The sequence below is a fragment of the Chionomys nivalis genome, chromosome 7 (genome assembly GCF_950005125.1).
Source record: "Chionomys nivalis chromosome 7, mChiNiv1.1, whole genome shotgun sequence".
Lineage (NCBI taxonomy): Eukaryota > Metazoa > Chordata > Mammalia > Rodentia > Cricetidae > Chionomys > Chionomys nivalis.
Genome location: NC_080092.1, coordinates 97,308,517 through 97,331,587, shown reverse-complemented (window position 1 = coordinate 97,331,587; position 23,071 = coordinate 97,308,517). Strand labels below are relative to the sequence as shown.

Here is a 23,071-nt window from a genome sequence, read left to right as displayed (position 1 = left end):
CCTCACGTAGTCCAGGCTGGCTTCAGATTTGCTCTGTAGCCAAGGATAACCTTGAACTCCTAACCCTCTACTTGCTGATTGCTGGGGGGCAAGGGCCACCACACCCTATCACGGGTTCAGTGTATGCCTTTTATTAAAATGAAATAGGATCTGCTGGGACTCTAGAAGCTTAGATAACAGGCTTGAGCATGTGATCTCTTATTTCCCGCCCCCCCCAGGCCACCTGCCACCAGAGGTTACTTGCTGTCTTCCAGATTTATCCAAAAGGTGGCTCCTTCTGAGACAGGTTCTCACTATGCCATCCTGTGTAGACCAGGCTGGCCTCAAACTCACAGATATCCACCTCCCTTTTTTAAAAATATATATTTTATTTTAAATTATGTGTCTGTGTGGCCACGTGCATGAGAGTGGGGATACCTGCTGAGACTAGAAGAGGGTGTCGTATTGAGTCCCTGGACCTGGAGTGACAGACATGACGAGCAGCCCGATGTGGGTGCTGGGAATGGAACTCTTTTGTTGCTGTGGTTTTTTTTTTTTTTTTTTTTTTTTTGAGACAGGGTTTCTCTGTAACAGCTCTGGCTGTCCTGGAACTCACTCTGTAGACCAGGCTGGCCTCGAACTCAGCTATCCACCTGCCTCTGTCTCCCGAGTGCTGGGATTAGAGGCATGCACCACCATCGCCCAGCAATGAACTTGGGCCATTTTAAGAGCAGTGTTCTTAACCAACCATTGCTCCAGTGCCCAAGTGTTTTTAATTAATTTGTATTTATTTATTTATTTATTTATTTATCTATCTATCTATTTATTTATTTAATGTATGTGTATGCCTGAGTGTCTGTGTGTCCACTGAGGCCAGAAGAGGACATCAGATGGATCCCCTGGAACTGGAGTTACTGATGGGTGTTGAGGATTGAACCTGAGTCCTCTGGAAGAGCAGCCAGTGCTCCTAACCACTGAGCTATTCCTCCAGGTCCCAAAAGTGGGTCATCATAAACCTCTGAGCCTTGTAGGGGGCTGGTGGATCTGGAGAGGGAAGCAGAAGCTAAGGTTGTAGCAATCGGCCTGGCCCCCGTGCAGGCAGCCAGGGCTTGCTCTCGAAGGTGTAGGTACCCAACTAGTCCCAGTCACGAGTCCTCCACATCACCCCAATGAGCCTTCCTTTCCTTAGTCTTTTCAAAGAGACCCAGGAATCAGCAGTAGGATCCGCAGCTTCAAGCAGGTGCCTGCACCATCTGGACCCCTTTGCAGTTTTCTCTGCCCCAACAGGGCTTCTCGTCAACATATAACCTGCCCACCTCCCCTGGAGAGTGGGTCTCAGAGTGCAGTAACTCTGTGGACCCTCTACTGTGCCCATCAGTCACCTACACGCCTTTCCACTTGGATTAACACAGGGCTCTCACAAGCTGAGGATAGGCCCAGCGATAGCTGCCCCCTATTCCTCAAGGGTTAAGGTCAGGGTCTGAGTTTGGCACGTTGGCTTTGGTCCCTGCCTCTGGCCTTTCCAGTTTCCAGCTGTGGGCTCAGCTGTGGCACCTCAGACTCAGAGGCCCTTTCTGACCTTGGGCCTCCCCACCAGACGCTTCCTGACCCTCCAGGGCAGGCCCCTTCCCCAATCCCAGGTTCCTCCTCAAAGCTGGAGGCAGAGAAGTCAGAGGGGCTGCTGGGGAGCAGAGGTGGCTTCCGTTGGCTTCCACTCCAAACCAAAGCTTAAAAGATGCCACTTCTAATTACACCAGAGTGCAATGTGCCCCGAAGCCTTTTGTAGTAAACGGTTCTCAATAAATTCAGTTCTTCATTCATTATTATTAATTATTTCCCTGAGCCAAAGCAAGCAGGAGGCAGGGCCCTGCTCAGGTCTGAGCCCTCACAATGCTGTCAAGGGACAAACATTTGACTCTGACGCTTGAGGTCATACTTGATGCATGTAGGTTCCCGTGAGGCTGGCCATGGGCCTGGACTAGGTGGGGCCAAGGCAAAGAGAACTGCAAAGAAGATTGAGGAAGCCCGTAGCTTGCGTGCTATACACTGTCCATCGTGGCCACTGTGAAGATGCTGGCTGTCTAACAAATGACTTGCAAAATTCCTCCAAATCTCACATCCCACCCCTGAGCCCACGGGAGACTGATCGGGCTGGGGATGTGGCTACACCCAGTGGAATGCTTTCCTGGCACATGTGAAGCCTGCTTGCCCGGGTTTGAGCCCCAGCACTGAACGAAAGTGAGGGCGGTGCTACACATCTGTGATCCCATCAGGAGGCGGAGGCAGGAGGACCAGAACTTCCTTTGCTACATAGGGAGTCTGAAGCTAGTGTGGGCTACATAAGAACCCATCTGAAAAAAAGAAAAAAAAATATATACATACATATATATATATATATATATATATATATATATATATTAAGTAGGGTAATCATTAGCATTGGAAAGATCTCCAATGCCCACTAGATCTAGACCAGTGATTCTCAAGACTCAAGCTATGGCTGGGCAGCAGCAGCAGCTTCTGGGAGCTCATCAAAGACGGAAGCGCCTCCCACCACTCAGACCTGTCAGAAGAGCTTAGGGATGCTGGTGACCGAGACCCGCCCCATCTGAGAACCTTGTCCTAGATAGAGAAGGGCCAGATCACCATGGTGCTGCTGGTGCTGGGGGCCAGAGTGTTCTCTGTGTGGGGGTGGGGATAAATGGTGACGTGTGTCTTGTGAGTTGCAGGATGCTGACCTACCCTGTATCACCCAATTACACTGACCGGCTGCCAGGTAACTGGCCATCCCCCAACTCAGGACATAGCATGCCTGGACACCCCACCCTCAGGGACTAAAACTGCCCCCCGCCCCCACCCGTGGAGAATCTCTGGCTGAAAGGAGGTCCCCCGACTTTAGATGTCTCCATGTATTTAAGCCACATGCAAACACCCAGACCCAAGTCCCCACAGCAGCTCTGAAATGGTCCTGATGTCACAAGCTGTGTGGCCGGGGGAGTTATTTAACTCTCTGTGCCTGTTTGCTTACCTGTTACACAGGAACTGGGCAGCACAGACCTGCTAGGATGACACCATCTGACAGGACACCCGAGCTGGCAGTGAGAACTCAGACACGGTCCCCACCTAGGGTTTGCTCCCTGTAACAGGAGTGGGGCGGCGTACATCTGATAGGGTGGCTGAACTCGGATATCACAGTCCCAGCCCAGAGTCCTACACAGTGAACCCCAAAAGCACGTCTCTGGTAGGTGACCTCAAACTCTTCCACAGTGGGCTGATGCTCTTTGGCCTCACACCCCCATGTTCTGCTGAGGCCAGCTGAGGTGGGTGGGTACTGAGGGAACACGGACAAGAGGGTCCTGTGGCCACAGCACTGGAAGGACTTCTGGGTGCAGGCAGCACCTCATTTTCCAGCAAAGCCCATAGTGCCATGTTCCATCAACACAGAGCAGCACTGGGGGACCCTAGCCAGTCCCCCTATGCTGGGGGAGCCCTGGAGGTTCCAGGAAAAGACAAACAACAAACCAGCACCCACATGTCTCTTCTTTATCATCTCACATCCCAATAAAATATTTATTTTAAGAAATAAATCTTTAAAAAAAAAGAGAGAAGAATGTCTCTATTGCTTTCCTCTGACGGTCAAATCCTCGGAATCACAGGTCTCTTGCTGCCCTAGGTTCTGCTGCCACAGGGGCTAACCAGGCCAAGGGGGCACCCGCAAGTCCCACACATGCTGGTCCTCCCTACAACTGTCTGGACCCAGGGAGCTGCCTTCACGAGGCGGGGGGCTGGCCATACATGAGCAATGGCAGTGTTCCTGGAGGCCTGGCTGGATTTGGCAGGCCCTGGGGGTAGAGAGGGAAGGGCGACCCTGGACTGGAGGTGGGCATGCCACTTAGAGATGGATACTGAAGTCTGGAAGTGGCCTGAGGCTGCGGGAAGCAGGAGGGAATGATGAAGGTGGGGCCTGGATGGGTGGGAGCCATGAGGTCGGCTAGACCTGTGCAACCAGAACCAGTCAAGGGGACTAGGGTGAAACTTCATCCCAGCCTGGCCAGCAGGAGATACCAGGAGGCTGGGAGTGGCGTCAGAGCCTGCAGAGGATGCCTTGGTGGGGTCTGGGCCTGTTTGTTGTCAGAGACTGTAATGGAGATGGCTCCCGGAGGGGCAGAGATGGAGGCTGTGGACCAGTCACAGATCATGCCAGAACTGGGTCTCAGAAGAGGCCCAAAGTGAAGCCCACTGGAGGAAGCAGGAATGAGGGACAGGGAGGAAGGACCAGGAGGAGGGCAGGGTCCCTCCCCCAGACTCCCCAAGTTCTCTGCCCTTTGTCCACACCGAACAACTGCAGACGGACAGACGGACACACTGGCCCTGCATGAATTGCTGCATCAGAAGAGGAGGATGTGATCCTCACCGCAAGCGTGGCTGTGATCCATTTCTTGATACCTCCGGTGAACTAAGGGGCAACACGGCCATGTTCTTGGGGATCAGAAAGCCTATCCTGGGCCCAAGAGTGGTCAGGGTCATGTCTCCAGCTGATCCAGACCTCAGAAAGCAAGGGGTCTCCATTCACGTGCTCCTAGGCCCACCAGACAGGTAGGTCAGCCCATCTGCGTAGCCATGAGTCCTGCCTCCTCAGCCCCCTCTTCCTGCTCTTGGCCAGGGAAAGAGGCTGCAGCCAGGAGACGCGCCATGAGCATGGCTGCAGCTCAGAAAGTGCTGGTGCTTGCCAACCGGGGGTGGGCAGATGCTGGGCAGGGTGGCCTCCGACCTCACAGGCAGCCCCGGCACAAGGCCACCTGGCCCTTGAGGAAGTCACGGCACGGGCAGAGCCTCTGGTACTTGGTGCTGGCACCGGCACAGCTGAAGAGCAGCGGCTCTTTCTGTAGGTAGCACTCTTGGCCGGGTTGGGCAAAGGCGGGGTACAAGTGATGCATCTCCCACTCTGTGCTGTCACAGGGCACCTGCAGCCTGTAAAAGTGCCACCAGCAGCATTACTCTTGGGTGAGTGGGTGACAGCTGGCCCCAGCTTAGCATGACCCACCCCTCCCTGGACCAAAGGAAACACAAGTTGCAATTTGAAATCCATCTGTCAGAGCTCAGAGAACCTATGGGCCTGGAGTCTTGGTGACCAGCAGAGAGATAGCTGGGCAGGGGCCAAAGGAGGTGGAAAAGAGCAAGACCATAAGGGGCGTCCTCTGTGGAATTTTCTTGGCTGATTCAAAAGCATTAAACCCCCATCTAGCTGGGCGATGGTGGCGCACGCCTTTGATCCCAGCACTCGGGAGGCAGAGGCAGGCGGATCTCTGTGAGTTCGAGACCAGCCTGGTCTACAAGAGCTAGTTCCAGGACAGGCTCCAAAACCACAGAGGAACCCTGTCTTGAAAAACCAAAAAAAAAAAAAAAAAAAAACCCATCTACTGGGAAGCCAGGAAGGTGGGGACACGGGCGGGGCCTCAGACTCACTTGAGGAATGCATCTTGGCTGTTGAGATAGGGGAAGAACGAAGGCTCGCAGACCAGCCCATGGTCCAGGCAGGCGTCCGTGCAGGCCCTCCCAGGGGCCGCCAGCCAGGCCCGTAGAGAGTGGGTAGGGGGCCAGGCTCCCGCAAGTGAGCTGATATTCTGGGCCCACTGGAGATGAGTGGCGTTAGGAGCTAAGACAAAGGGACTCTGGGAGGTGTGGGCTCCTGGTGGAACCGGGCTTGGACCCGCACAGAAGTCCTGTCAGGAAGAGAGAGGTATTAGGGAAGGGAATGGATTTTTCTCTAGAGTGCCCAGCACTACAATTTCAGTAAGGGCCACTACTGGGCACTTACTGAATGCTAAGCAGCCTCAAGTGTTATTCCCATAATACCAAGTAGCCCAGAGAATGGACGTACGCCAGGCACTCACTGGATGGCAGAAGCAGGCTCTGAACTTTCAGCTGTTTGGGAGCTGTCTACCCTGCATGACCTCACTTCTGGGGTCAGACACAGGAGCTTCAGCCTGAGGCCCATGAGCCCTTGCTCAGCACGGGGACAGAGCCTTGTGCTGGCCTCTGAGGCTCTTCTCAGGGCTCTCAGATTCTTATCTGTAGAGGGACAGTTCAGAACCGGTCTCCAGGTCCTGACGCTCACACCGTGGCTGGTCAAAGTGCAGACATTCACAGCATCTGCCTAAATCTAACAGCCACAGCCGCTGTCCCCAGGGTCCCAAGCCCCACAGTTCTGCATCTCCTGGTTTTCTCCCAGGCCACCTGCAGCTTATGAGAGCTCAGACCGTTGGATCAGGGGGCGTAAGAGCAGGCCGTCCCCTATTTCTGGGGGCAGACCCCTACTCCAGACTCCATCTCACTGACTCCCATGAAGGTGGCGAGCAGGGGCACCTGTCTATTCCATTCGCTCAGTTATCAAACCGGGAAATGATTTTTCGGAAACCCGGCCTGTGGGGCAGGGTGGGGATTGGTATCCGCGATGGTTGGATCCCATCCCTTGAGCTGGGGCAGGGTGGGGATTGGTATCCGCGAGGGCTGCATCCCATCTTGAGTCCCCATGGTGGAATGAGCAGCTGGATGAATGGCTTGCCTATGACTGAAGTCTACATGGACCCCAGCATCAGCATGGCCCCAACTTTGAATTCATAGGCTTTGGAGTGACAGCCTCAAGTCCCTGGAGCAGAGGATGCAGGGTGACCCACCTGGTGTTGGATGTAGGCATGGATCCGTTCCAGCATCCCTGTACACGTATATTCATAGGGCAGATAAGGGTCTACCTGTAGAAGAGATGGGCAGAGGGACCTAGCTGCTGGGGCCATACCCATGGGCGGCAGCAGAGACCAGGTTGACACTCTCAGCTAGGAAAGCCAGCCAACCATTCACCTGGCCCCTCTACTAGCTCACACTGCCTGTTCCCAGGGATACGCTCAGGGTGTCAGTTCAGGATTCGTACAGTCCAGACCTCTGGCTCCACCTTCTCCAGGCCTCATCCTTCCCTGCTGTACCACTCCTCTCCTCTTTGCAAAGCCCTGCACTTCATCCCCTCTCGGGCATCACTACCCTGAGCCATTCTGAGCCTGCCCGTCCTTGGACGAAGAATGTGTTCTCAGTGGCTGTCAGCACCCTAGCGGTCCTCCCCTAGCACAGGCTAGCTCCTGAGTCACTGTTTCCTGTTCATTCCCCATCTCCTGCACGAGCCTGCAAAGCCACTGAAGGTGGGGACTGTGGCCTGAGCACCGAGCCCCGCTGGACTGTCACAGGAGGTCTGTCAGCAGACAGTCACAGATGATGAAGCACCCGCACTCATCCTGTATCCCACACAAGATACAGGGCATTCCCACCAAGGAGCACAGGGCACTCACACATCCCAGTTAGAAGGAACAAGATGAATCTGGTCACACCTCCCGCCTAGGCACGTGGCTACATGAGATGCACACCCCACAGAAAGGCCCTGTGGTATCTGTACAAATGTCTGGAAGTGGTACGGCAACCTAGTCTAAGCAGATGGAGGAGTAGGTAGGGCACAGAAAGCTTGCAGAAAAGTCAGGCATGGCGGCAGGTTCCTGTAAACCCAGCTTCGGTGTGGACCAGGAGAGAGGGGATCCCTGGAGCTCACTGGCCAGACAGCCTGGCCAAATGGATGAGCTTCAGGTTTAGTGAGAGACCCTGACTCAAAAAATAAAGGCTCTTGCACAGGGCCTAGGTTAGATTCCCAGTAGTCAAATGGTCGCTCGCGACCATCCCTAACTATAGTTCTAAGGGAGCCAACACCCTCTTCTGACTTCTGCGGGTACCAGGCATGAACTTGACACACATGTACAAATGCAGGTAGTATACTCATGCACATAAAATAAACATAAAAATAAACATAAAGCCGGGCGGTGGTGGCGCACGCCTTTAATCCCAGCACTCGGGAGGCAGAGGCAGGCGGATCTCTGTGAGTTCGAGACCAGCCTGGTCTACAAGAGCTAGTTCCAGGACAGGCTCCAAAACCACAGAGAAACCCTGTCTCGAAAAACCAAAAAAAAAAAAAAACAAAACAAAACAAAAAAAAAAAAACCATAAAGGTGATTTTATTCAAAAATGAAGGTGGAGATTAAGAGAGGAAAGATGCCTAATGTTGATCCTGGACCTCACATGCACCTGCACACATATGCACATACATATACATACATGTACACATACCATGCAACTCATGCATACAACCCACAAAATATACACACAAAACAGCCTGGCAGTGGTGGCGCACTGAGCTCTGGTCTGGGACACCTCTCAGGGCTTGTTGGAGAAGGTTTAGAAACAACTATAAACAACCAGCCTAGGGAGCCAGAAGGCTCCCTGGGCTCCAGAGTGACAGCAAGTAGCTCCTGTCACAGGCAACTCAAAAGTCTCCCGTGTGAGGGGCATTTCCAGCCAGACCAGCCAGCTTGAAGCTCCTGCCAGGAGCAGCGGCCGGAGATGACCCCACTGGGTCAAACTGCAGGAGCGGCTGTCATCTTCTGACAGTGACAAGGACTAGTCCTGCGCAAAATGGGTGATGTGGGAGGTCACGCAGAAGTGGCATGTCACCTCCTGTCCTCCCACCTGGAACATCCCCATCTGGACTGTGTGTTCACAGGCAGGAGCCACAGCCCAAGCCCTGCTTTTTCTGCAGGGTGGGGAGTGCTGGCCTGGGAGGCTTTGGTCTCCTTTGCCAGCCTCCTGGTTCCTCCTTCCTCCCTCCCGAAGAAGTGAAGACTTGAAGAACAAGTCTGGCCATTTGCTTACGGTGGCTACATTCCCCAGAGATCCAGCGTTAGTTAACCAGAGTGCCTGTTTGACATGCAGACTTCAAGGCATGGCTGGTTCTAAGAAATCAGCCTAGGTGGCTGGCACAGGCTCTGAGCTGTAAGTTCCCAGCCTATTGAGGCTATGCAGCCCAGGGTGCCCTGGAATTCCCAACTCTCCTGTCTGAGGCTATGCAGCCCGGGTGCCCTGGAACTCCCAACCCTCCCGTCTGAGGCTATGCAGCCCAGGGTGCCCTGGAACCCCCAAAGGGCACCCCCAACCCTCCCGTCTGAGGCTATGCAGCCCAGGGTGCCCTGGAATCCCACCCTTGCCATCTGAGGCTATGCAGCCCAGGGTGCCCTGGAACCCCAACCCTCTTGTCTGAGGCTATGTATCCCAAGGTGCCCTGGAATTCCCAACCCTCTTGTCTGAGGCCAGGGTGCCCTGGAATCCCCACCCCTCCTGTCTGAGGCTATGCAGCCCAGGGTGCACTGAAACCCTCAACCCTCCTGTCGTCTTAGCTTCCCAAGAGAGTAGATCTTTGTAATATTTGAGCCCCTCTGGGCTACAGGGAGCTGATTTGGGGTCCCTCTGAGATGGATAATACCTATTGGATTCCTTCGTCTTTTGTTCTAATTTTATTTTAATTTTTAGATTAACTAACAAAATCGAACAGATGCTCAGGGTTTCGTTTAGTTTTTCTAAGATAAAACAAGACTCAAAGGGTAAATAATGCGACATTCTCTGCCACTGACATCGCTCATCGCTTAGAAGCCACCAGTTTAAGTGACTCCCTGTGCAGGGGTCCTCCCACAATCACCGGCTCCTAAGCCTAAATGACTCCCTGTGCGGGGTCCTCCCACAATCACCTGCTCCTAAGCAGAGACAGTTCAGGGGCAGAGTCACCAGATGGGTGGAAGAAAGGGAGACACCAGTCAGCACGGGTGGATGTTCTCACGGCTTTCTGTCCATCGTGTGATCTGCCACGCCCTCCCCACCCAGAAGGATGCAAACCTCTGAAACACTCAGCGCAAAACATTTTAAGTTTTCTTGGGGAAGCTGGAGAGATGGCTCAATGGTTAAGAGTACTGGCTATTCTTGCAAGAGGTTCACAACTGTCTGTAACTCTAGTTCCAGGGGATGGACCCCTGTGGGCACCAGACACACACCTGGTACATAGCCACACATGCAGGCAAAACAGTGACACACATAAAAGAAAAAGAAATACATCTTTTTAAAAAGTGTTTGAGGCTCTTACAGAGAACCTGAGTGGTTCCCAGCACCCACAACAATGGCTGACAACAGCCTATAATCCAGCTCCACAGGATCTGACACCCTCTTTTGGCCTCTGAGAGTGCTCACACTCATGTGCACATGCATGTGAGTGCACACACACACACACACACCCCTATAAATAGAAATAATAAAATAAATACGTTTTTTAAAAAAGAAATAAGTTTTCTCGAAATAAAGTGCTGAGCCTGTAGGAGCCAGCCATGATAAGCTTAACAGAAACCGACCACCCAAAGGAAGTTCTTCCAACCATTATCACCTGCTGGTGTTGGGCCTAGCCACAATAAGCATAAAGGAGACCTGAGTCTCAGTAGTTTACCCTGAAGCAATACCTGGTTGTAGGAAGGACCATAAATTGAGATTACCTGAGCACCACCCAAGAACAGACCATCCAAAGGAAATGCCTAATGTTCCAACCGTTGTAGATAGGATCACCTGCCAGCACACACTCACCAGGACACCCCTAGACAAATGTCAGCCAATCAGGGGTCCTGAACCTTAGAAACCCCTCACCCCCACCTTTACTACTATAAAAACCCAACTCCAGCTGAGCTCGGGGCTCTCTGATTATTCCAATACGTTGGACACGTGGAGAGGCCCAGTTTACAAACTTGCAAAAAATAAAGGCTCTTTGATTTTATATATGGGACTCGGTCTCCTTGTTGGCTTTTGGGGGACTTCACGGATCTGGGCATAACAAGCCCAAGGAGTGACTGGAAGCTGTGATACGTATGTACGGGCCCTCCTCTCCCCTCATCTCTCACACACACCAGGCCTCCCACACTGGCTAAAGGGGCCCCAATGCTCTGCTCTTGGTATGCAATAGCCAGTCCCTGAGCCAGTCCCGTGGACATACCTGTACGATACATGGCCTAGCCCCAGCCAGGCTTGCTGAGCTGAACTTGCAAGAGAGCCAGCTCCAGGACAGCTGCATGCAGCTGCTTCGAGGGCACAGCCCTCCCCACACCTTCCGCAGGGCTCACCCCGGAGAACACCTGCTACGTTCCTAACTCGTGCCAAGAGTGTTTGCAGAGCCTGGCCCTCCGGTGCTCAGGAAATGATTTCTGACCCACAGTTGCCAGATAAGGGTGTGCAGGCTGCTCACGGCAGAGAGTCACTCTCTCCCCTTACCCACACACCAAGTTTGGGAGTGGGGACTCATGCCTCCTCCCTTTCAGGTCTGATTCAGGGTTGTGCTAAGCAGGAAGGGCTGGGACTCCTTTCCAAGGTCAGCCCTGTAAGCCTAGGCAAGTTCCCTAGGAAGTTCCATTTTCCAGTTATGGGGAAGAGCCGAGGTCACAGAGTCTCACCTGGGTGTTCATGATGGCCTTGACGGCCGCTTCAAACTCCTCTGAGTTGTTATAGTCCACAGTCCACACATGAGGCTTGCCGATGAAGTTCTCTGCGTAGGGATGCTGGGAGAACACCTGCCCGGAACCAACAGGTGGCTGCTTCAGCCTGCAGGTGGCCTTGGCCCACGCACCCACCCTGATCCCTTCCCTCTCCGCACCCCAACGCTCGGTCCCCTTTCTCAGGTTCCCAGATCTGGCCCTTCTGCTCACCTCCCGGGAGGTGGGCTTGCCCCGGAAGAACTCGTGGTTGAGGGAGCTGTGGGGCGGGCTGAAGCGAGACTGAAGGAAGATGCAGCCATTGGCGATGGCCTCCAGGGGTGCTGGGCCCTCGTAGGGGAATCCGAACCCTATAAAGAGCTGGAAGCAGAGGGCAGGCAAAATGGCTCCACGGGTAAAGGCACGTGCCGCCAAACCTGAGGACCTGGGCTCAGACTCGATAAAAGGACGCGTCGAGGATTGCGTCCTGCTCTCCAAGGTTGCGTTTTGCGTCTAAGAGCGACGCTGCGCTCCGACCTGCTCGACTGAGGCGCAGGACCCCTCTGCATTCGAAATACAAACCCAGCGTGCTCCTTACATGGCTGTGCTCCCTCTGCAGAAGTAAAACTTCTCACCTTTCATGAAATACTCTGCACGGTGCAGTCATTTTCCTGGGACCCCAGACCCACTCATACCACCCATGATGATGGAAGGAGAGAACCGACTCCCAGAAGCTGTTCTCTGACCTTGTAGTACACGCCTGACCCCAATTCCCCACCAAAACAAATAAATGTTAAAACAAAAACTGGGTGGGGTGGGGTGAGCCAATGGTCAGGGAGGTTGGGCCACCTCAGCCCGGGACTCCAGAAACCACAGGCAGGGATGGTCTCGGCAGTATAGATGGGTAGCTGTGGGCTATAAACACGCCTTTCCTCTCCCTGGGCCTCAGTTTCCCCATTATGGAATGAGCAGTCTGGCTTTATAAATGGCGTCTCCTTGCTCCATCAAGCAATGTTTTTGGTGGGGAAGGAGGCAGTGTCCCCACCCCCACCCCCACCCCGGCTATCCCAGGCTCTGAAAGGACCTTTGAAAGAAGGTGTTAAAATATTCATCCTGTAACTGACCACACCAGCTCCAAGAAGGAGCTTGATAAGTAATTCTGAGACCCGAGCCGCTGGGTAAGGTTACCTCATCCTCCCTCTCGCGACACATACATATCAGAGAGATCTAAGGAAAGACCAGGAGGGACTGGTCGCTAGTGGGAGACTTCCTGGTTTCAGACGATACTCCAGGGCCAGCCACAGGCTCATCCCCAGTGAACCAATTGTAGCTGCAGAGATCCAACTCTGGGAACTCCAGAACCAATGGCCCCATGGAGACCTAGACAGGTCTCCTCAGCCTGCGTGACTGCCCCTCCGCTGCTTTTACAGTTTGCCGAGCTCTGGGACAGAGAGGGGAGAGCCGGACAGTACAGCTCCCATTCCCCAAGTCCCGCCCAGGCTGCTGATACCTGCGTGTCTGCCAGGATTCTGGGCCGCAGAACACATGGAAATGTCCAGCTTGGTGGATGCCCGTCAGCCATGGCTGTGGCCTGCAGGGGTGGGACAGTGGCCAGAGATCCCAGAGCCTCACCTTGGCCTTACGCAGCAGCTGCTGGAACTCAGGCTGTGGCAGGAGGCCATGGTTCTTCACAAAGGCAGGGACCTCGGGGGGCCGCTGGCTCTCATAGTACACGGTGCCATGGATCTCCATGTACTTGTTCAGGATGGCCAGGAACTTCTCCTTGCCCTGCACAAGGAGGGGGAGACAATGGAGACTCCCTCACACTCAGAAGGCGGAGCTGGTACATCAGGCACCCTGGCTCTGGGGTCAGAAGACAGGGGCTCATCGTGGGGTGATTGCTAACTTGCTGTGGAGACACGGGCAAGGTCCCTCTCCTCTCTGGCCCTCCAGTTTTTCATCTGTGAAATGCAGGGCTTGAGCTAAACCAGAGGCATTAGGGTTGGTTCTAGCCATGGAACTGACTGGTTTCCAAAGACGCCCATGGAGACCCAATACTTAAATGTATCTGTGAGCCTAAATGCCCTGAGGACCTGTGGAGCTCTCTGGAACTTCCTCACACACTCACCTATCCACCCATCCGTCTGTCAATCAAACCATTAACCTGTTTACACACACCTGTCCGTCCGTCCATCCATCCATCCATCCATCCATCCATTCACATATCATCCTTCTACCTACCCATCCATACATACATAAGTGCATCAACCCACCCACCCATCATCCATCCACCCACCTTTCCACCCCTACATCCACACATCCACCCACTCATCCATCCACGTCTCCATCCGTCCATCCATCCATCCATTCTCTGTCCATCTGTCCTTCTATCCGCTCCTCCGCGTATCCCTCCTTTTATCTAGGAAGGAAGAAGGAGGTGGAAGTTCTAGATTGGAGACGTAGGGTATTAGCTGAAAGAAGTGAACTAGAGCGGCCCCCACAGGTGCCACATTCTGACTTGAATTGTTTCAATTGATATAAATTATTGAAATGACCTGGGACTGTTAGGGGCCCAGCTACAAGCTAGGAATCAAAGCATCCTCTCTGGAGGAAGACGGCATCAGCTTTGACTTCAAATTATTCTTACAATTTTTTTCATATTCATTTCCAGAACATATAAAAAATTCAAAGCAACCAAAAAAAAAAAATCTAACAGAAAGCCCAGAAGACTTTGCAACAGAAATGAACAGGGTGAGCTAACCCCCGTTTGGAAATTCTGGGCACTTAAAATGGGTGGAATAACTCTGGAGAAGAATATGAGCAGAAGGAGCTATTGTGGGATCTCCTTGTGCACTGTAAAGAGCGTCTCTGCCAAGGCACCTTCTGATTGGTTCAATAAAGAGCTGAACAACCAATAGCTAGGTAGGAAAGGATAGGTAGGAAGAGACAGAAAATCTGGGAAGAGGCAGGATTCACCAGACAGACACAGAGGAAATGAGACCCACGGTTCTGAGAAAACGTAATAAGCCACTTGGCAGAATATAGATTAATATAAATAGCTTAATTTAAATTACAAGAGCTAGTTGGGAACAAGCCTAAGTTAAGGCCAAGCTTTTATACTTAGTAAGAAGTCACCATGTCATTATTTGGGACTTGGTGGCCCAAAGAAAGACTTGTTACACAGAGCAGCTGACCCCAGGTCTAAGTGCAGCAGGAGGAGTGGGGACAGCATGGTACCAGCATCAGGATGACACAAAGGTGAAGGAGATGGGACACCTGAGTCCAGACAGAGACCTCACACCCACAACCGCCTCATTGCTGAACAGGGAGGGTGTTTCTGAGGAGGGGGAACGCACTGTGAACAAGTGATCCCAGGCATTTTCCATCCTCACGCGAAGAAAGAGAGAAGGGGTCCAAGTCCGGCACCCAGTGTGGTTAACTCGGAATTGGAAGAATTTGAATCTGTATATCCCACCACATGGCAAAGTTACCTCAAAATGGAGCATAGACTCAAAGGCAAAAGCTAAAGCCATGACACTGACAGAGGGAAGCCGAGAAGAGCTGTGGCTTTGGGACGTGAGGCAGGGCAATAGCGCAAGCAGAAGCAAGAGCATGCAAATTTACAGTGAATAAGCAAAATTGGCCAAAACAACCTGTCTGCAGACCAAAAGCACAGCATGACGCGCACTCCTAGCCAATCACAACACGCCACAGTGACCGCCAGTTTCAAAAGAACCAACCAAAAACCGTTCCTGCGGCAGCCTAATTTCCCTAACCCAATGAAGACCCCCCACCCTTTTACAGTAAAGAGCCTTTACATTGAAATCTCTCCAGTCTGTCTCATTGCCTCGGCATCTTCTCACCCCCAGCCTCCCAGGAAACGGGGATCACCCAACAGGCAGCAGCAACAAGACCACAACAGGGATAAACAAAGGCTGGTTGGCCACAGTACCATCCATAAAAGACAGCATTTGATTTCTCTTAAAGTCAAGGTTTAGCCAGGCGTGGTGCATACCTGTAACCCCAATACTTGGGAGGCTGAGGCAGGAGAACTGCCACAGAATGGCCTGAGTTACATAGTAAATTCAAGGGCTCTTGGGTTACACAGCAAGACCCTGTCTTCAGAAAAACCAACACAGCAAGAATGGGATTCTGTGCACTGCCAAAAACGCCCTTCAGGAACACAGGTGAGGGGCTGGCGACTCGGCCCAGCAGGCAGAGGCACTTGCCACCAAGCCTGATGACCCAAGTTGATCTGAGTTCAAGTTCAGAGACCATATGGTGGACAGAGAGAACCAGCTCCAACAAACTGTCTTTGGCCTCCAGGAGAGCTCTCTGGCACACACAAAATAAGGAAGCCAATGTAAAAAGGAAAAAAAAAATTAAAGGGGGGGTGGGTATTCCAGAAAAAAATCGGAGACAAAGGGCCTGGGATGAGGTAAGGAGAGATGTGTGGTACATTTCCGTGAACTCATCTCTGTGTAAAACAATCGTAACAGCTGGGTGTGAGGCGGGCATAAAACAGCGGACAGGAGCCAGGCGAAATTAAAGCAGGATTAGGGTCTCCTAGTACCCAGGACAAAGGGAAAGTATTTGCTTATGTGGTCCTCAGTAAGGTAGGATGCCGGCTGCTCTCTCTGGGGCCATGGGTGAAGGACAGAGAAGACCAGTGGCTAACCGGGGGGGTAGGGGGGTGGAGGGGTGTTAAAATACAGATTAATGTTGGGCCAGCAAGATGGCTTAGTGGGTAAAGGCGTTGCCATTGAGCCAGTGATGTGAGTTCAATTCCTGGGACTCACAGAGCAGAAGGAGAGACCTGATTCCTGAAAGCTGCCCTCTGACCTCTGCACGTACACATGCACACACGCATGCACGCACGCACGTGTGCACATACACACAGGGGCATGATCACACAAAGACCCCAGAAATAGGTATCTGGGGGCTGGAGAGATGGCTCAGCGGTTAAGAGCACTGACTGCTCCTCCTGAGGACCCGGGTTCAAATCCCAGCGCCCACATGGCAGCTCACAACTGTCTGAAAATCCAGTTCCAGGGGATCTGACACCTTCACACCAATGCACATAAAATAAAGCTAAATAAACCGTAAAAAAAAAAAAAAAAGGAAAGTTTAAAAAAAAAAAAAAAGAAAGAAATAGGTATCTGTAGCGTATTCGTGCTCCTCCACCTGTCTGCCTGTCTGTCAGCGGTCACAGTTATTCTCTGCTCTCAAGGGGCTGTGATGGCTCTAGGTTCAGGTCACCATTTGTCTTCTGTCAGTGACCGTCTGGGCTGTCTGCTGTACAGGCACACTTCCCCTGGGGCCTGCTGGATGCCTGTCCTTAGCCCGCTGCACCCTGAACTCAGTCCCCCAGCCCCTCCTAAGCTCTACAATCAACAGTCCCAAAGCCATAGCACCCAGCTGTTTTCTGCAAACCGAGACAGGAAGACCTGCTTAACACACACACACACACACACACACGCACACACACACGAAACCCCAGATACCTCTGTACAAGACACAGGAGATACAGGGCCTCCATCCTCCCTCTTCCCACAGGCTCTCCATGACACCTGTCCAGGACAGGGCCTTCAGCTCTCATCCGACCGTCTCTGACACTGTCTAGTTATAGACACTGGGCGGATGCAGTTTCTTTGAGGTTTCCGCTTGAATAGGGCTGATCTGGTCTGGGCGTCTCCAAAGCTGGACTTTCATCTGCCCCCACTCCCCTCCCCCACTCTCTGTTGGCCAGGTGTTCTCCCCACTTTGTGCCCCTTCCCTGGTGGCCTCAGCAAGTTCTGCTCCAAGGCCTTCTCTCTGTCCCCAGACATCTCAGCAGGATCTTGGACCTCCAGTAGCCCCAGCCACGCCACAAGCTGCCATTGTTCTGGGAAGGCAGTGCAGAGCCGGAGTTCAGCAGGGCAGCTCTGGGCTCAGCTAGATGTGGTTGTAACGCCTTCTCGGCCACTGACTCACGCTATAGCCCGCTGAGCCCCACTTCCCCCATCTGTAAAATGGGCACATTGCCATCCTCACGACCTGGGAGAAGAGCAAGGAAGACGGCACTTGCCAGCCCTCTGCATTGCTTGGCATTGATACAAATGCCAGCCTCCGTTATCATGTATCATGTCGGTGTGCTCGATGAAACACCACCCAGCACCTTCCTCAGCAAGAACCCAGACATGAGGTGGACTCCGTGGTGTTCCTCCAAACTGGGTGGAGCCATGTGATGGAGACCCAGTCACTGGGAGAGAGCCCTTGCTCGCCCCTCCTCTCATTGACTGGGGTTTGTCTTTGAGGATGAGATATTTGATCCCCAGTCTGTGACAAACTCAGGGTGAAGACTAAACACCATGTGTTACCAAGGAGCCATGTGGCTCTGCCTGGCCACCCCCTGAAATTGTGAGAGGCACCCATCTTGTTGGACCACTATCAACCTGTGACAGCTGACCTAATGTTGCCTACCTGATCGTGCCCGAGGATTCTCAAACGAGACAACCGTGTCACGGCTGGCTGCAGGACACTAGTTATGCACCCTGGGATGACCTTGACCCTGTCATATTTCCCGTCTCTACCTCCCAAATCTTGAGATTACAGCTTTGTTCCAACCACGCTGCTTATGGGTCCTAGGGCCCAAACCCTGGGGTTTGTGCACTCTAGGCAAGCACTCTACCAATGGAGCCACATTTCCCGGCCCAACCCTGACTTCACAGTCTGCCTCCTGCCTGTCTTCTGTCCCTCCCGCCCTCAGCCTCGTCTGTGGCTGTGCCCAGGAACTTGCCTGTCCTCACAGGGGACGCAGGGAAGACTGCTCCTTAGACCCTGCTGTCCCCACTAACTCCTCCCCACCTAGGACATCCGTGGAGCTAGTGTCAGAGTCCAGGGACCCTCGGGGACCCCACAGTGCAGTCACTACTGGAGTCAGGCAAAGGCATGCACATGGGGGCTTCCGTTCCATACCTGGAGCTGCCTCATCACCATGGAGCACAGGGGACAGAGAGAACAGGTTAGTGACCAGTAGCAGGCATCAGCCCTTACAAGTATCCCAGGATGGGGGACCTAAGCTGGAAGGTAGAGTTCTAATTTTTAAGTCCCACCCCCACCGCTCACCCCACCAAGTTCCACTCTCGCCTAAGTCTGCCCGTGGGATTTGTGGGGTTCATCAGTTCCTAAGGTGGGGGTAGAGGGTTTCCTCCACAAAGCAGCCATGCAGGTCTCTGGGAGCAGTCCAGGGGGTGAGGGGAGACTGTCATCATGTCATTGGGGACTATCGTGAACCATTAGGAAAGCATATATATAGTCTGTGCTCTGGGGTGCACAGCAGTAGACGGAGCTGCAGCATTCTGGATTCTCTGCAGCCATGCCTGGGGCTTCAGGTGAGGACTGTAATGGCATGGGCTTTGCAGAGACAGGGCTGGGCAAATCCTGGAATTGTGTGGCCGGAGCCGTCACAATGTGGATGTGATCTGCGCCAGAGCCAGGTGTAGTGGCGTGGCCAGCACTGTCACGGACATGACCTGTGTGGCTGTGGCAGGCACTTAGCGCAGTGGACGTGGCTTGTGCCAGAATGGGTGTGGCATGCACGTGTAAAGGCACAGCACGCTCAGTGGCTACATCCAGCACGGGCACGGGTGTGACCTGCACTCGAGCAAGCGCCGTTCTGCAGCAGACATGGTATGGTCGGCAGGGCACTGAACCTGCCGGGGCTCACCTTCCAGATACTCGCCTCCTTGCCGTACACCACCGCCATGTTGCTGGCCTTGCTGTCTTTGATGAGCTGCTTCTCCGTCTCATTGAGCTCCTCGGACACGAAGCCCATGAAGGAGTTATCTGGGGTGTGAGCTACAGGCCAGCCGCAGAGGGAAAGTCGGGGTTATCAAACAGACATCCAAGCAGCAGCCCTGGCCTCCCTGGATGGTCTCTCCCAGGAGTTCCTACTGAGCACGTGGGGACAGCACCCGTGGGTGGACTGGCCTGGACTAGAGACCGTCACAAAGCTCAGAGCAGAGAACCTACAGGGCCACCTGGCTCCCAACTTGTTTTAGGATGACTGACTTGACTCTGGGTAGCCAGGACTACCGTCTCTGTTCAGTTCCTTGTCTAGGGCACCATCTCCATCTTGGCTTCTTTCTCCCACCCCACACACGTCACCGCAGGGCTTTCTCCTCCACGTATCCCCTCCCCTTACCCCCAGGCACACTGACAGCTGTCTGCCTATCTCCAAAGTTCTTTTCTCTAGAACAATCCTTTCTGACTCAGGTCCCATCAGGTTCCTAGACTTGCCCAAGATCCCTCAGGCCATGCTCCCCCTGCAATCTCCAGGCTCCCCCACTCTGCCCCGGGGGCCTAGTCTTTGACCCGACACTCCCTGACCGGAAGTTCTAATACACACCACTCAGTTATTCTTGCCAGAATAAGGTCAGGCTACAGTGGTGTCAGCTCATCTGTGTCCCTAGCCAAAGCACCACCAAGATCACACCTCCAGCCTTTGTTCTGCCTGTCCAAGCCCCTCCCTTTTCTGACAGGACTCCCCCCCCCCCCGCAACGCTCCACACCCCCCCTTCACCTCCTGCCCCCATGAGCCTCTCTAGGGTCCACCAGCCTCCCTTGGGGTCCCCTGGCTGGTTTCCTGTTGAGAACACAACAGAGAATTAAGACGAAGATCTCCTAATTCTCTTCCAGAACCAGAGCCCCAGGCAGGGTCTGACTTCCTCACTGTCCCTCAGGGGCCAAGTGAGTTTTATCTCTTAAATAATGTATTCATTATTTGCTTAGATTTTTCAGAAAAAGCACCATTATTGCATTATTGTTCAAAGATTACCCAATACATACAATTTGACCATCAGATTATATAATCAAAAGGGTTCTCTCCTTATTTAAGTAATGCGTAACTTAATGAGGAAATTCCTTCTCCTGCAAGTCTGCGGTACTGAGCACAGCTGAGGGTCTAAGATCAGATGTGGGTCAACCTGCCCGTTTTAAGAACCAGTCACCAGATCTTCTCTCTTTTTCCCTCCCATGGGTCTGGCCAGCTCTGGTAGCCATCCTGGGAGGTTCTAGGACCTGGAATCCCGCGTCTCCAGAGCCCACTGCCTTCCCTCGTGGGCAGAAGTGCTGTCTGTCTGGTGAGTGCTGGCTGTCAGCAAGGCATGCTCAGCCTCGCGGGACACCCCAAAACCCTGTCACCCCGTTTCCTACTCCAGATGCTTATGATCCATACCCTAGCCTCCCTCGGCAGGGAGAGCTGGGCTAATCAGACAGTGTGGCCATGGGGAGTCCCACAGGTGATCTTAGGTTGTCTTTTATCTCCCCTGTGTAACTGGGATGACCCTGACCCTTGAGTCTCCTGCTTCCGCCTCCTAACTTGTGGGGTTATAGGTGTATGCTGGTATGTCTTGCTTAGATGGCACTGGAGAGGGAACCCAGGGTCCTGTGCATGCTAGGTGAGCCCTCTGCCAACTGAGCCACATGCCCAGCCCCTGGTGCTTCCCACCATAAGGCCTGGGATCATGCCCCTTGGCGGGTTATAGACTAGACCTAGGCCTCTTCTTGGCTTTAGGACGTGAGGAGGAGCCCTGCCCAGAGGCCCAGAGCTCTCTGTGTTGGTAACCAGAACAGGGGACAGGTCTGCTGTCACCTAGGTTCTTCTCAATGTTAGAAGTACCCCCTCCCCAGACAGGCAGCCAGACCCTCTCAGACCCTCATGGATGGATGGATGGATGCCTCCCTTCCCTCTGCCTCCAGCTGGACTGGCGGCCTCCCTGTTCTGGTGGCCTCCCTCAGCTGAGCAGTTGAGGACACATCAGGACTGCCCTGCACTCGGCCAACTCCACCAGAAGGGACAGATTTAGAATATAATTAGCTGAATCCGTCAGTGTGAACGGACAAGGGAGCGTGGTGACCAATGAAAATAGCAGGGACAATTAAACAAAGAATTCTAAGGGCAGGTAAAGGTTAGGCCAGGAGAGGGAAAGAGCCAGCCTGGGCTATTCAAGACCCTGTCTCAAAATTCTAAGAAGAACAGAATAATTATAAGGTGAGGACGCATACAATGTTTGGAACAGAAGCCGAAAGGATTAGTATAAGCAATGGGAAAAAGAAGAAACATTTGACTTGGGGTTCAGAAGGATGAATAGGAGTTTGCAAGTCTAGAACTCCAAATTCAAAGAGCTTTACCCTGGGACAAGTCTTCATTTTCTCATGCAGGTTCTTTTAAAACATTTTATAGCATTATTAATTGATTAACTGTGTATGCACATGTGTGTGCACTTGTGTGTTATGGTGCCTGTGTGGAAGTCAGAGGACAGTTTGTGGGAGTCTGTTCTCTCCTTCCACAGTGTGGGTCCCAGGGATTGAACTCAGGTCATCTCACTTGGTGGCCAGTGCCTTTACTTGTCTCGCTGGCCCCTTGTTAGGTTCTTGCAGAAGCCTCTTAGCCGTCTTCTGCCCCCAGACTGACCTCTGCCCCCAGACTGACCTCTGCCCCTTTGTCTGTCTGCGGTCGGTCAGCACACTGTGCCTGCAGAACACAGCGGCACTTGCCCGATCCCCTAGACTCCTGCATCACCTTTATAACTTCTGAGTGGATCACCACCTGACTCTCAAATCCCACATCTTTCCCTACTCAGGGGCCCCTGCCCACCACTTCATATCCTTTCCCTCCGGACCTCATTCTGCGTTATACCGGAATCTCACTCTCCTCTGGGACCCACAGAACTTCCAAATGGACTCCCAGCAAAGAGGAGTCGCCACAGAGCGGTGTGTCCCCAGGTAGGTCGCAATACCTCTCTGGGTCTCAGTTTCCTCACCTACAGACTGCAGGGGCTGCAGGAATTGTGCCACCCTTCTGGGAGCTAATGCAGTCATTACTCACTGCCCATGGTCTCTCACGTCTGCCCAGTGCAGCCTGAACCTAAGCTGCTGACAGAAATGCCACGAGTTTGCCGCTTTGAATAAAGATCGCATCCTCTTCACGTCCCTGGGAACTGCACGGAACCCACTCTGCTCTTGATTTAGACACCTTCCTAACGAGGCGGCTTATCTGGCTTCCTGGCCCAGAGCCTCTGAAGTGTCACAAATTAGATGCTTACGATGCCACTCTGCTCATGGTAGCGGAGGGTTACAATTAAGAGCGACAGCTGAGGGCCAGAAAGATGGCTCGGGGATGGAGGAGGAGCCTGTTGCCAAGCCTGACAACCTGAGTTCGATACCAGATCGACAGATTCCTGCAGGTTGTCCTCTGACCTCCACACTCTTGCCATGGCTCCACTGCCCCCGTGTGCATAAATTAATAAATAAAAGATATTTTAAGTGACACCAGATATACTCTTAATCAAAAACCACACAGGAATAAAATCCCAGCACTTGGGAGGCTGAGGCACAAGTTCAAAGGCAGACAGGAGTACATATTGAGACCATACTGAGATCGTATCTCAAAGTTTTAAAAGCGGGGGAGACTTGGTGGTGCAGCTGGCCTAACATGCACAAGGCCCCATGTGTGATCCTCAGCACTGGAGGCGGAGGTCGGGGGGGACGTTGGGGGGGGGAACGACAAGATAAAAATGGTCAGCACTGGGGCTGGAGAGATGGCTCAGAGGTTAAGAGCATTGCCTGCTCTACCAAAGGTCCTGAGTTCGGTTCCCAGCAACCACATGGTGGCTCACAACCATCTGTAATGGGGTCTGGTGCCCTCTTCTGGCCAGCAGGTATACACACAGACAGAATATTGTATA

At 53.0% G+C, this 23,071-nt stretch overlaps 1 protein-coding gene across 2 annotated transcripts in view; it reads right to left on the bottom strand.

The window, feature by feature from the left end:
- Positions 1–3,527: 3,527 nt before the first annotated feature.
- Mgat5b (alpha-1,6-mannosylglycoprotein 6-beta-N-acetylglucosaminyltransferase B) overlaps positions 3,528–23,071 on the bottom strand; it is a 103,531-nt gene continuing 83,987 nt past the window's right edge. For both annotated transcript variants that reach the window (XM_057776700.1, XM_057776699.1), the window contains exons 11-17: positions 19,051–19,181; positions 12,975–13,130; positions 11,577–11,723; positions 11,325–11,441; positions 6,657–6,731; positions 5,446–5,702; positions 3,528–4,950 (exon numbers count right to left, since the gene is read on the bottom strand). In XM_057776700.1, the coding sequence (XP_057632683.1) occupies positions 4,752–4,950; positions 5,446–5,702; positions 6,657–6,731; positions 11,325–11,441; positions 11,577–11,723; positions 12,975–13,130; positions 19,051–19,181 (1,082 nt within the window). In that variant the 3' untranslated portion in view covers positions 3,528–4,751. The remainder of the gene's footprint in view (positions 4,951–5,445; positions 5,703–6,656; positions 6,732–11,324; positions 11,442–11,576; positions 11,724–12,974; positions 13,131–19,050; positions 19,182–23,071) is intronic.